This window comes from Saccostrea cucullata, unplaced genomic scaffold (genome assembly GCF_032062105.1).
Source record: "Saccostrea cucullata isolate Sc308-1 unplaced genomic scaffold, CSIRO_AGI_Scuc_v1 ctg5290, whole genome shotgun sequence".
Taxonomy (NCBI): Eukaryota; Metazoa; Mollusca; class Bivalvia; order Ostreida; family Ostreidae; genus Saccostrea; species Saccostrea cuccullata.
In genome coordinates, this window is record NW_026940586.1 from 72,936 (window position 1) to 85,734 (window position 12,799).

A 12,799-nucleotide genomic window follows, 5' to 3' on the forward strand; every position below is an offset into this window, starting at 1 on the left:
AACCTCTCATACATAGTAACATTCATAAGATCATTTTATGCACCTTGGATTTCATCTGGGCATCCATTTCTTCCTTCTTTTTCCTCAGGGCGTCTATCTTCCTGTCCAGCGGGTGGAGCTTGGATTTGGCCGCCTTTAACTCCTCGACTTTTTTATCTCGGTGCATCTTCAGCCTATCATGCTCTTGTCTGTGCATCTCATATTCCTGAAATACATTGACATCCCATTTTAGGCAAATTCATTTCCTATATTGGCTTCTCAAAGAAGTTCATTGTTAGTGCATATTTCTTTCTTGCATTGGGAAGTAAATTCATTGATCAATTTTCCTTTAATGGTTATGAAAATATTTTCCGGCCACAACAAATATTCATCTACTTGCATTAACCGAAAAATACCATTTCATATTTTGTATTTGTACAACAAAAGGGTATGTGTATCTTACAAGCCAAGGCCTCTTCATTTTCATAATTCTTATTTTTTCCAGATGTTTTTCGCGTTCTTCAAAGTTTTTGACATCCTGCTCTAAGCGTGCATTCCTTTGCTGCAGGTCTGCCAATCTTTCTTTCAGACTGTTGAAGTTTTGTGTGTGTGAGCGAGCTTCTATCCTCGACTGTTTTAGGCGCTGATGATTTTCATACATCTCTGGTATCCCAACCTATAGAAAATTACTAAGCAATAAAATACATGTATTTTGATCAACCCGAATGGAACCATTCAGTGGAATCCATCTTAGATTTGAAGAATTGTTAAGTGTTCACATATTTGAAATTTAAACATTACGTGGAGAAGATAACCTTGTCTCTTTTTGCATGAAAACAACAAAAATTATTCCAACAAGAAAATCACCGTAAAATCCCTTGTATTGGACGCACTTTTTTCGTTCAGAAAATTGTTCAAAAGTAGGGATGCGCTCAACAAAAAAAATGCTCAATACATAGGAACAAAATTCAACCCCCTTTTTTCAGGTCACATTCGCAGTGCCGAGAACCATTTTCCTGATCCATTTAAACTGATTATCCTTTGTAACCAATTACGTCAAAGTTAATCTAATTTCAGAGAGTTATATACGTAAGCCCTACCTGTTGTAGAAATAAACATATACCCTTAGTGTTGAAAGAAAGAATACCGTTTCAAAAATAAAATTCTGATGAAAAACGATCTTTGTTTATATTTTATTTCCATTGCATATTCCGCCATTTTGAACTACCGTCGCTTATATCATCAACGAAATGCATGTCGCTTAAGACATAGATGTATTTAATTAATACCTATAAATGAGTCAACAGCTATAATCTTTTTCATGTTTTCTGAATTATTCTCAATTCTATAACTTATTTTATTTTTTTTAATTTTAGATATGTAATTCCAGTTACAAATTGTTAGGGATTCTATTGCCTATTGCCGCGTCATTGCAATATTTAACTTCAGTCTATGTTGTCACGTAGGCCAGGACCATTGTTTATATAACAATTATCACTTCAACACCTGCGTTATTAAAACACTAGCCAGTGTAAGCACATATAAATGTATTTGTAAAAACAGTCAATTACATTCAAGAAAAATATCAATGGATACCAAGAACTGTTAAATTACTAAAAGCCAAATTTTCCACATTAATATCGCTTGGGTATGACCCAGTTTTGTTTACGTACATACTGACACACGCTTGGTATATATGCATTCTACTGGTAAGCATAAATTGATAACACGCTTGGCTTGGAATTAATTAAAAAGAAAATAATGAAGTATTATTACCTCTTCTTAGATAACTATTACAAAGATTAAATTAAAATGTTCACACATGCACACTTGAATACGTAAAGTGAAAAAACTGACGTTCTACTTTCGTTTGAGATTCGTAAATTTTTCATTATTTTATTTTAAGTTACTGTACTAGAAAAAGTAATGTCACATCCAAATTCTGCATTTTTGGGATGTGCTTTTTACATAGGACCAGCGTTTTTTTCAGGATTTTTACCCCCAAAGTTGGGGGTGCGTCTTTTAAAACATTGTGCTCTATACATGGGATTTTACGGCAGTGATTTCACACTTAATCAGTCCAAGACACTCTCACAACATGTAAAAATAATGGGTGCTGCCCAAACTTTTCATGGCTATAAACATCAAAACTGTGTCTATGACTCTTCATCATGTCTGACTTTTTAGTCATTTAGTGATGAAGCAATCAATTTAACTTACAGCTTTTTCTGTGTTTTCTAGGAGATCTTCTGGTGTCATTTTGGCAAAGTCTGCCACCTTTTCTTGAGGCAGGAACTGGCAGAGATTTCCCACCTGAATATTCAGTCTGGCCACTAGTTCATCCACCTTTAAAACACATCACACTTACATTTATAAACAAAGAAATAAAATTTATAAAACAAATATTCATACATAAAACAAACCAGAGCCTGGCCTGGCCCATGGACAGACTTACTCACTCTAGTCAAATTGGCCCGCCTTATCTTGAGAGAAAGATTTAACAGATGGTTTCCTATATATACTGAAACACAAAATAAAGGCAACACCCTACATTAGTGGGAAATGATTATGTAAAGTAAAGAATTTTGTATCTCAAAATTATGGATATCTTCAATTTGGTAAATATTGGTAATTTAACGGTTGAACGATTTTCATACCATAACCGGAAGTCAAGTTTGAGTCTGCTTAACAGAAATCAAAAATTGCATGTTTAACAAAACATTTGGCAATATTATGGAGTTTTAAGGGTTTGTACTGTTCATCTTAAGTAATGCAGCAATATTTCAAAAAATAAAATCTCTTCTCGTTTCCCGTAACGATGCTAAGGCTTCTTGAAAATGGCTTAAGTATGCATTTCCATTGCTCTAGCTGGAAAATCTCAAAGTAAAGGTAAAGGTGATGGAGAGTTGATGATGCAAAAATACACTACATTACTCCTCAACGCGATCTTACATATCGTATGCATAAATGAAAGTCCTTGGACCGGAAGTCCAAGGGTTACTGCAATGCGCTAAGTTAGAGAAAATTCGACCTAATCATCTGAAAAACAGGCATTTAAAAATGGCAAAGAATAATTCCTTCCCTTAGATCTCGCTATTGATGAACCTATTGTATCGTAGAAATTAAGCTGCAATTGCTGTTTACGGCAGTCTTGCATGTTGTAATTGAATTGCTGGGAGGGGGGTGTTTTAACAGTCATATGTTACTTGGTAAAGTTAAAAGATAAACATTTAACACTTTTAACAAATCTCTGATATTCTGAGAAGTGAATTTAGCCTTACTGTATTCTTTTTTGAAAATCATTAGATAAAAAATTTAAACATTAGTAGATTACTGCTTGTTGCGTTTCTTTTGCGTTTCAGTATATCATGTTGGGGACTTCCACAATCCCTAACATGATTCAATCACGAACTCACATAAATTTCATTGGGGGGGAGGGACTTCCACAGAATGAAATACTGCTTTTGCTGCTATGATAAACCTTTTTTCTATAGACTTCCATGTAAAACATTGACCTTTTCGATACCATCTTCTAAGCCCTCTAGAGTATGACTTGGATACATATACACAAGACTTCAACAAACAGGGAAGTTTCCATACTAATTTGTCTAAATTTGGTCCTGCTGCTCTTAAAAGAAGTTTTCCAAATTTCAATACAAAAACTAATTTAGTATTGAGGACCCACTCATGCCTATGAGGAAGTTACTTTAAGCAAAAAAGATAAATAAAATTCTGGATATTGAATATAATGAATCAGAATGTACCGATTTCATAGTTGCCGTGCGACCATTGACAGACCAGGAAGAGGTGTTGTTTTTCTGGATTTCTCTCAAGATGATCCAATTTTCTCCATTGCTGTTATACCTGTAACATAAACATGATAATTAAACAAATAACAAACTTTTTAGGCACAACTTGCATTCTTATCATGTGTTTATTGCACATTTACTCTTGCAATCAATGCAATTTTTACCAGGGATTTGAAGAGATTATTTTTTTTATTTTGGTAGAGAGATTGCTTGATCACTAAGTAAAAGCAAATATCTTTGGGATAGGGAACAATTTTACAAACAAACGAACATTTTTTTTTTCATGAATGTTTTTGTACCTTGATGATTCTACATGTACTTTGATTTTTGTTTTTACACTTGGGGTTTTATTTTTTAAATGTACACAATTTTATATCATTAGGTGGAGGAGCATTATCTACACGATACATCCCTGCTGTGATCATAATATTATTGATATGTTCACTTACTGATCTACGAATGTAACTTACAGTTCTAATTCAATCTTTGCTTTCTGACATCCATACTTGATGTAGTCTCCATACTGCTGAGCTCGTCCCAGTAGTCCAGTCTTACCCCCCAATCCCAGGCATATGGCACAGACAATGGAGCTCTTTCCTGTACCATTCGGTCCAATAATTACATTTAAAGAAGGGCCTGTCAGAAATTCTACAGAATCATAAGTCCTGCAAAACAATGATAACTGCATGAATTATATATAGAAAGATATTATAAAAGAAATTTTATTCAGTTTTTAAACATGTTAAAAATTGAGTCTAAATATTTTAAAGCATGAATTTTATATGGTTAACTCAAAGACAATTCCACTGACATTCCAGTGTTTTAGAACTTTAATTAAGCCAACTTTGAAAAACCAACAATAATTTTGGCCCCTTTTAAATATAATTTTTTGGAGTCCAAGAGAAACTCTAGCCTACTTGTTTCACTACAGTTTTAATTATTTGCAATTTAAATAATTTCATTATTTGACTGTTTTCGTTTTTTGTGATTTGTGTACAAATCAATTAGCTCATTCAATGATCCACAGATCAATTCTAGTGGAGGTAGCTCTAGTCAACTTTCAGACAATATAGTCTACTGTTCTTGTTCCCTCTAAAGTTAACAGTTATACATAAATGTTGATCCCTGGTTAACATGTTCAAAAATCTGCTAAAAATAAAACATTAAAAGACTGACTGAAACCACCAATTAAAGATATGACAAGATTTCAATCCAAGATGCAGTTTCTTCAACACTTGATCAACTTGAAAAAAAAACCTTTTATCAATCTCATACCATGTTTGCAGCCATTAAACGTCCAAAATCAGTCATTTACTAAATTAATAAATCATTAAATACAATAATATATTAAACATGAACATTGTGCAATCAACAGGTCCAGTCTAAAGACTATTTTTACCTATGTAGCTATTAATAGCTAAGTAGGTATTTAAACCTACCCAAAGTAGATATTTTTACCTACTTTCTTCTTTACTTGCATTTTGTGGCCAAACGCAGGAACTGCGCAACATGGTGAATACCATATTTTTTTATACAGTGTGATGATGAATATAACAAAATTTTGGTCAAAAAATGATTACTATATCTAAAGAGAATTGGCAATTTTACATTAGTTTCTATGCAAAAATGATAATATACGAAGTAATCATTTTTTGGCCAAATTTTTGTCATATCCATCATTAGTGTGATTGTATCATGAAATCTGGAGCTCACCATGTTAAAAGAAAAATAAACTTGCCTTGATTTAATGAATTTATGCGTTTTTGGCCACAAAATGCAAGTAAAGCACAGAGTAGGTAAAAATAGCTACTTTGGGTAGAGTCATACGCACCGAATGTCACCTACGTAGCTATTAATAGCTACGTAGGTAGAATCAACATATTATATTAAATAGTATTTGAACATGGACCTGATCAATTTAATCCGACTGACATGTACACCCTTTTAAAAAATTATAATAGTTCTACATAGTGATGATACTAGAACAAGTCCCACAGAGAAAATAAGTCCCACATGAGTCCCACAACACTGATAAATCTCTGTGTATGCACCATTTTCGATTTCACAAAAACATTTTACTGTTCTACATTGCACTAACGAATTGACAAAAAGTTCAATGTGCACATTGCTGGAAAAATATTGACACAATTTTGTATAACTTTTCTGTTCTCATAAACACTATATACACAAAATCCGAACCAAAATAGAACGTCTGCAAAGCTTCCTAGGAATGGCGCTACCATAACACTTACAAAAAGTTATCGAGCTTGATTCTCACGATTGAACCCTCTTCTCTTTCGGAATTTATGACTAGTTTGGGTTTTTGAACACGGCCAACTAGTGCTGCAGCGCTTAGATTTCTTCTGCTTCCCATTTTCATCCTGTTTTTTCTCAAATTTCATATCATGATGATAGAGACTGCCTTCCCGGGTAAAATCTAAATTTGGAATATTGGAAATATCGAGCCCGATGAGTAAACAATTATTTGTGTTTGCTGTTGTAGTAATATCTACAAACTGTAACAAAGGAGTGTATGTGTGTATTTTCGGGTATGAAAAGGGTATCAGTAGAAAAAAAATCAATAACTAAAATACCATTAATTTCACGGCGAAGAGAAAGAATAGACAATTCAATATTGGCAAAAATAGTGCTGTCTAGAGTTGTCCTTCCTGCTACGTTGGTGCGGAAGACAACTTTGTGTAGAGTTTTCAAAATGCATGCGCGGATCTAGAGGGGTAAGGGTGGGGATGGGGGTCCTGAGCCCCCCCTCTGGAATTTGCAGAGTTATGAAATGTTAATACTAAACGAAGAAAAAGTACATGTAGGATAGATCAAAATCCTCTTAAGGAATACACCAAGGTAAACCCTATATTTGTATTATTTAATGTCTCACCCAGATACATGTATACAAATATATATTATGTGATGAAAGATAAATATTAATTAAAACAAGAGGCCCACGGGCCTTATAGGTCACCTGAGTATCGTGTAACAACTTTCAAACAAATAACTTTGGTTCGTGTTTAAAACAAGAGGCCATGACATTTACAATTCATAATTTTGAAAGAGGCACCATTGCTTATCATAATTATAAATTTAGCATGCTTACTCTATTAATTAATACCCAGAGGTTGATCAGAGTAACAAAGAGAAAATGCACTTCCACTTTATAACCAGTTTTGCACCTCACCCCAAAGGAACCACGGACCCTGGGGCCATATATTTCAAAATTTTGCAAATTTTATCATATACTGAAACGGAAATGGTTTTTGGTTAGTTTCGTATAAACGTTAGACCTACGTTTTTACATAAAGTCTTAAACACTAAAAAATATTAATTTTACAATCATTTAAGTAGTTTGAAACTGCCTTTGTATAGGGGACACACTGAGATAATACATGCTATGTTACAGGAACTCAGGGGACGTCTTTGGTGACTGAGTGGATAAACATTTGTTTGAATATGGTCGTAAGACCTGAATAAGACAGACGGATGCAGGGGATATACGGCTAAGTGTTTCACAGTACACCAAAGCACGTAAGACCTGGATAAGGCAGGCACTTGGTTGTAGAGAGAGGTGGCATACCACGAATAGAAGTGGGGGAAGTGCCAAGAAGCAGCAGTACTTGTGAAGTGGCAGGACCGTAGTGATTCATTTGCGGGAGACACCCGTTGACCACAGTTAGTGGTTGTCCAATCAAGAAGAAACCCATTGTATTTGTATATATTTGATTATAATCGTATTTGGTCAACAAAAACCTGAGTTAACAGGTTAACGAACCTAGTGTAACGCCTCGGTGATACAAGACATATCGCCACCAACAACAAGCTCGGCCGCGTTGCACGTTACATTATTTGGTGGCAAGCGTCGGGATTTTGTTGACCATGGATTCGTCTAAGAAAGTGTCAGAAACTATAGAGCGAATGGAGAAGCTCATACAAAGGATGAGAACGCCAACCAGTGACGGTGGTCAGACAAATGCGGCAAGCCGAGAGTCTGGATATGCAACACACAGTACTGATAATACCGGTATGTCAGGAGATGTGTCATTCGACGAGTACGGCGCACGGCCTAAAGTTAGATTTTCAGACGAAGGCAAACCAAGCTACACACCAATTGCTGGGGTTGACGACGTAGTGACGGGCCATCTGTTCGACACACCAAAACCACATAGGCTGTCAATAGGGACAGACAATGCGAAGACAGGCCATATAATTAAGCCAGCCACGTATGACGGAACAAGTTCCTGGCTTGACTACAAATCACATTTTGAGGCCTGTGCTGTTGTAAATGGCTGGGCAGAAGAAAAGAAAGGTCTTTATTTAAGTGTATCCCTACGTGGCCAAGCACAGTCAGTGTTAGGTGACTTGCCAAGCGATACTGGTCAGCACAATAAGACACTGGTCAGATCCCTTGAGGAGGTTCTGCCTCCTAACCAAACAGATCTGTACCGTGTTCAGCTAAAAGAGCGAAGGCAAAGAGCATCTGAGTCAATACCAGAGTTAGGCCAGGCCATTAGACGACTAACCAATTTGGCCTAGGCATCAGCACCTGGTGAGGTGCTAGAAACTCTCAGCAAAGATGCATTCATCGATGCCTAGGGAGATGTCACAAATTCTCAGGCATTGCAAATTTTGTACATTTGTAAATAATTTGTGAATAGTTAATCATATTCGGGACGCATATAATCTTGAGGGGAGGGTAGTGAAACGGAAATGGTTTTTGGTTAGTTTCGTATAAACGTTAGACCTACGTTTTTACATAAAGAATTAAACACTAAAAAATATTAATTTTACAATCATTTAAGTAGTTTGTAACTGCCTTTGTATTGGGGACACACTGAGGTAATACATGCTGTGTTACAGGAACTCAGGGGACCTCTCTGGTGACGGAGTGGATAAACATTAGTTTGTTTCTTCTCTTGCATACGGTCGTAAGTATTATTTAGAGAACTCGACTGGTTCTGTATCGTAGATACAAATTTGGGGGTGGACGAGTGCTTTAGCACGAGTCTCCACCCCCAAATTTGTATCTACGATACAGAACCTGTCGAGTTCTCTAAATGATTTGTGACACGATCAATCAAAAATAGCTCCGCCCACTTTATTACTTTGCAGCATCCAAACTTCCGCTGGAGTTCTGTAGATGAGGCCCCGACGGGGAGTACGCATCCGCAGTATATATATTTCCACGGAAAACGTAAAATTCGGTCAGATTTGTTTTGACAGTTTAACGGGGTAGACGTAATCGAGTGATAGTCAGTCTTAATGGATAAATTGGAGGATTTAACCGTCATTGTCATTGTTGTGATCTATTGTAGATGGAGATTTATCATAATATATTTCAGGGATATCAAAATTCCGGTTTAACTGGATTTACGAAAACAGGATTTACAGAAAATTTTTCGACTTTGATGTCACGGATTTTTATTTTCAAATTGAATTGCGACATTGAAAACGAAGTGAAAGAGACGTGTGGCTGTCGTCAGCGAGAAGGATTTAAAAAAATTAAAAACGGGGAAAAATGGACCTGAATGATTTTGCACGGGGAGAGTGGATGTTTTCCGTGAATTTTCCGTTTTGTTTGGATCTAAATTACGTACAGAGGATGTTTTCCGTTATTGAGAATTTTCCGTTTAGTTTTGATCGAAATTACGTGTAGATTCTGTGTGGAATGTTTTTTAAAAAATGGTTGAGAAATTTTGACATTATATATTCTCAGGAAAATACCGGCTATTTTCCCAAAATTTATAATAGGAAAACATCGGCATTTACTATTTGTACGTGCTTTTGCTAAATTGAATCAGATTTATTTTTAGACCGTGCTGTATTTTAGATACAGAATAGTTGGCAAATACAATACTGTATACAAAGCTAATACAGAAGGGAAAGTAGCTCCGCCCACCACAGTCCCGTTCTGTATTGCTAATACAGAACAGTAAACTTCAAAGAAAAACACCGCTATCGTGTCACAAGACTTGAATAAGGCAGACGGATGCAGGGGATATACGGCTAAGTGTTTCACAGTACACCAAAGCACGTAAGACCTGAATAAGGCAGACACTTGGTTGTAGAGAGAGGTGGCATCCCACGAATAGAAGTGGGGGAAGTGCCAAGATGCAGCAGTACTTGTGAAGTGGCAGGACCGTAGTGATTCATTTGCGGGAGACACCCGTTGACCACAGTTAGTGGTTGTCCAATCAAGAAGAAACCCATTGTACTATTGTATTGTATTTGTATATATCTTAAATTTGGTCAACAAAAATCTGAGTTAACAGGTTAACGAACCTGATTGTAACGCCTCGGTGATACAAGACATATCACACATCAAGCTCGGTCGCGTTGCACGTTACAATACCAAAGAGCAGATTTCAAAGCATTAATTTATTTTCAGACTATGTAACCCCCCCCCCCCCGCCCCAGGGATGGGGGGGGGGGGCATAAAAAATAATCATTTTGCTAGATGCACCTTTCTTCATCATAAATATATATATACGATCATTGGCATAAAACCCAGGAGCAAAGGAAAAGATTTTCAAATTAATGTATTTTCACTATATAATCTATATAGCCTCTCCCTAGCACTGGAACCCCTGATCCTGGGACCATAAAATTCAAAATTTTGGAAGAGGTAGTCTTGCTCATCATAACTATGTACTTAGTTAGTTGATTTAATACCCAGAAGCGGAGAAGAAGATTTTCAAAGAATAAATGCATTTTCACTATATAATCAATAGAGCCCCGCCCAAACACCAGAACCCCTGACCCTGGGACCATAAAATTCACAATTTTAGTAGAGCTACTCTTGCTCATCATAACTATGTACTAACTTAGTTTATTTAATACCCAGGAACAGAGAAGAAGATTTTTAAAGAAATAATGCATTTTCACTAAATAATCTATATAGCCCCGCCCTAGCACTAGAACCCCTGACCCTGGGGCCATGAATTTCACAATTTTGGTAGAGGACTCAATGCTCAATACATTCATGCCAACAGTTTGCCTGCTTGATGTCCAGGAGTAAAGGAGAACATTTTTAAAGATTGCAATAATTTTGGTGGTTTTGGCCCCACCCCCCAGGCCCCAGGGGGGCAGGGACCATGAAATTCACAATTTGTGTTCCCCTTACCAATAGATGCTGTATACCAAATTTGGTTGAAATTGGTTCAGTGATTTCAGAGAAGAAGCTTAAAATGTTCAAATGTTAATGCCCCAGTCACACATTCACGGATCAACTCCACGGTTCTACTACGGAATATTGTCCACGGTTGACACCGGAAAATCTTATTATCGTTAATTGATACGGAGTTAGTACGGATGCACTACGGAATGAATACGGATTGTTACGTACTTACATGAATAGGGTAGAAAAAAGATAAATTTAGTGCCTGTTTGAAACGGTTTGCTTCGGTAAAGTACGGTTTTAATACGGAAACAATACGACTTAAGGTCAGACGACACGTTCCTCAAAAATATATAATTTTTCCTAAGAATTAGTCATTGAAGTATAGGGGCAAGCGGTATATCTAGTCTTCCCGACTCCCGACGCCCGACTCCCGACGGTCCCGGCTTTGGGATTTTAAGCGATTTCTTTTTTACCTGTGCACAGATTTTATTCAAACTTTTCAGGCACATTTTCTGGGTTTATATGAATTCATTAGTGCATAAAAACTTTAGGAAATTTGTCTTTTTATTACTGAATCAGCAGTATCACCTGCCAAAAAGCGGTAAATCTAGTACTCTGTTATAAATGTTAAAACCAAAAACGGACACTGATGTTTTCGTAGAATCGCGATTAAAACAACAAAATGAAGAATATATTTTTTTAACAAGTAACTGGAAAACCTCATTTACATACCAGATAATTTGTACGCACTGAAACTCACATATTTTATTTTTGTGCGCACTGAAACTCACATATTTTATTTTTTTTAATTAAGACTTATGCTTATTAATTATCGATACATAGCGATGAGCGGAGACGTGAGGTTTCGTAGATCATACTATTGATATTATTTGGGAAGATATTTCTTCTTTTAAAAAGATAGAGTAAGTGTTTCAGTGAAATTGAAGGTGTTAGAAAAGTATGAACAATTTAATTTTATAGATTCCAACATCAAAATGACTCTTAAACCTGTTAATTCCCTTTAAACCTGTTAATGAAGAAGATAATCACTTATTATAAAAGCTTTATTAAAGCAGTGTTAGCTTGGGTAAAATAATTAATTTTCTAATCACCTGGCTGATACAATGAAAGTGGAGAGATATTCTGTCAAATTAAAAAAAAAGTAATTATGTATTGTTAACTGCTTCTAAATCAAAGCTATTAGTATTAACCATGACTTGTTAACATAACATGTAACCGGGGACAAACCATGGTCCTTAAAATATTACTGGTAATCTGATAACGTTTTTGTCATTGTGTAGGTTTTCATACGATAAGTAGAATTTAGAGTTAACTTAAAATCAGTTAACAAAAAGTAAAGTCAAATAAAAATAAATTAATTAATAAAGGGGGGGGGCCCCGACGCATGTATATGTCAATGTCGTACCTGTGAACATAATGTGGCAATGAACGATTTATACACGGAAAAAAAGAAATTATATAGGTGTTTTTAGGCGTACAAATTATCTGGTATGTAAATGAGGTTTTCCGCTTATTTGTTGAAAAAATTATTATTCATTTTGTTGTTTTTAATCGCGATTCTACGAAAACATCGGTGTCCGTTTTTGGTTTTAACATTTATAACAGAGTACTAGATTTACCGCTTTTTGGCAGGTGAAACATCTGGTTCAGTAATAAAAAGACAGGTTACCTAAAGTTTTTATGCACTAATGAATTCATATAAACCCAGAAAATGTGCCTGAAAAGTTTGAATAAAATCTGAGCACAGGTAAAAAAGAAATCGCTAAAAATCCCAAATCCGGGACCGTCGGGAGTCGGGCGTCGGGAGTCGGGAAGACTAGATATACCGCTTGCCAAGTATAGGTACTTAAACAAGTTTCCTCAC

At 35.9% G+C, this 12,799-nt stretch overlaps 1 protein-coding gene across 1 annotated transcript in view; it reads right to left on the reverse strand.

Moving 5' to 3' along the window:
* Positions 1 to 6,229, reverse strand: part of LOC134255660 (structural maintenance of chromosomes protein 5-like) — a 41,296-nt gene extending 35,067 nt beyond the window's left edge. Inside the window, exons 1-6 of the mRNA XM_062738183.1 lie at positions 6,041 to 6,229; positions 4,259 to 4,453; positions 3,744 to 3,843; positions 2,200 to 2,325; positions 443 to 655; positions 44 to 205 (exon numbers count right to left, since the gene is read on the reverse strand). Of these exons, the coding sequence (XP_062594167.1) occupies positions 44 to 205; positions 443 to 655; positions 2,200 to 2,325; positions 3,744 to 3,843; positions 4,259 to 4,453; positions 6,041 to 6,168 (924 nt within the window). The 5' untranslated portion in view covers positions 6,169 to 6,229. The remainder of the gene's footprint in view (positions 1 to 43; positions 206 to 442; positions 656 to 2,199; positions 2,326 to 3,743; positions 3,844 to 4,258; positions 4,454 to 6,040) is intronic.
* Between the last annotated feature and the right edge of the window lie 6,570 nt (positions 6,230 to 12,799).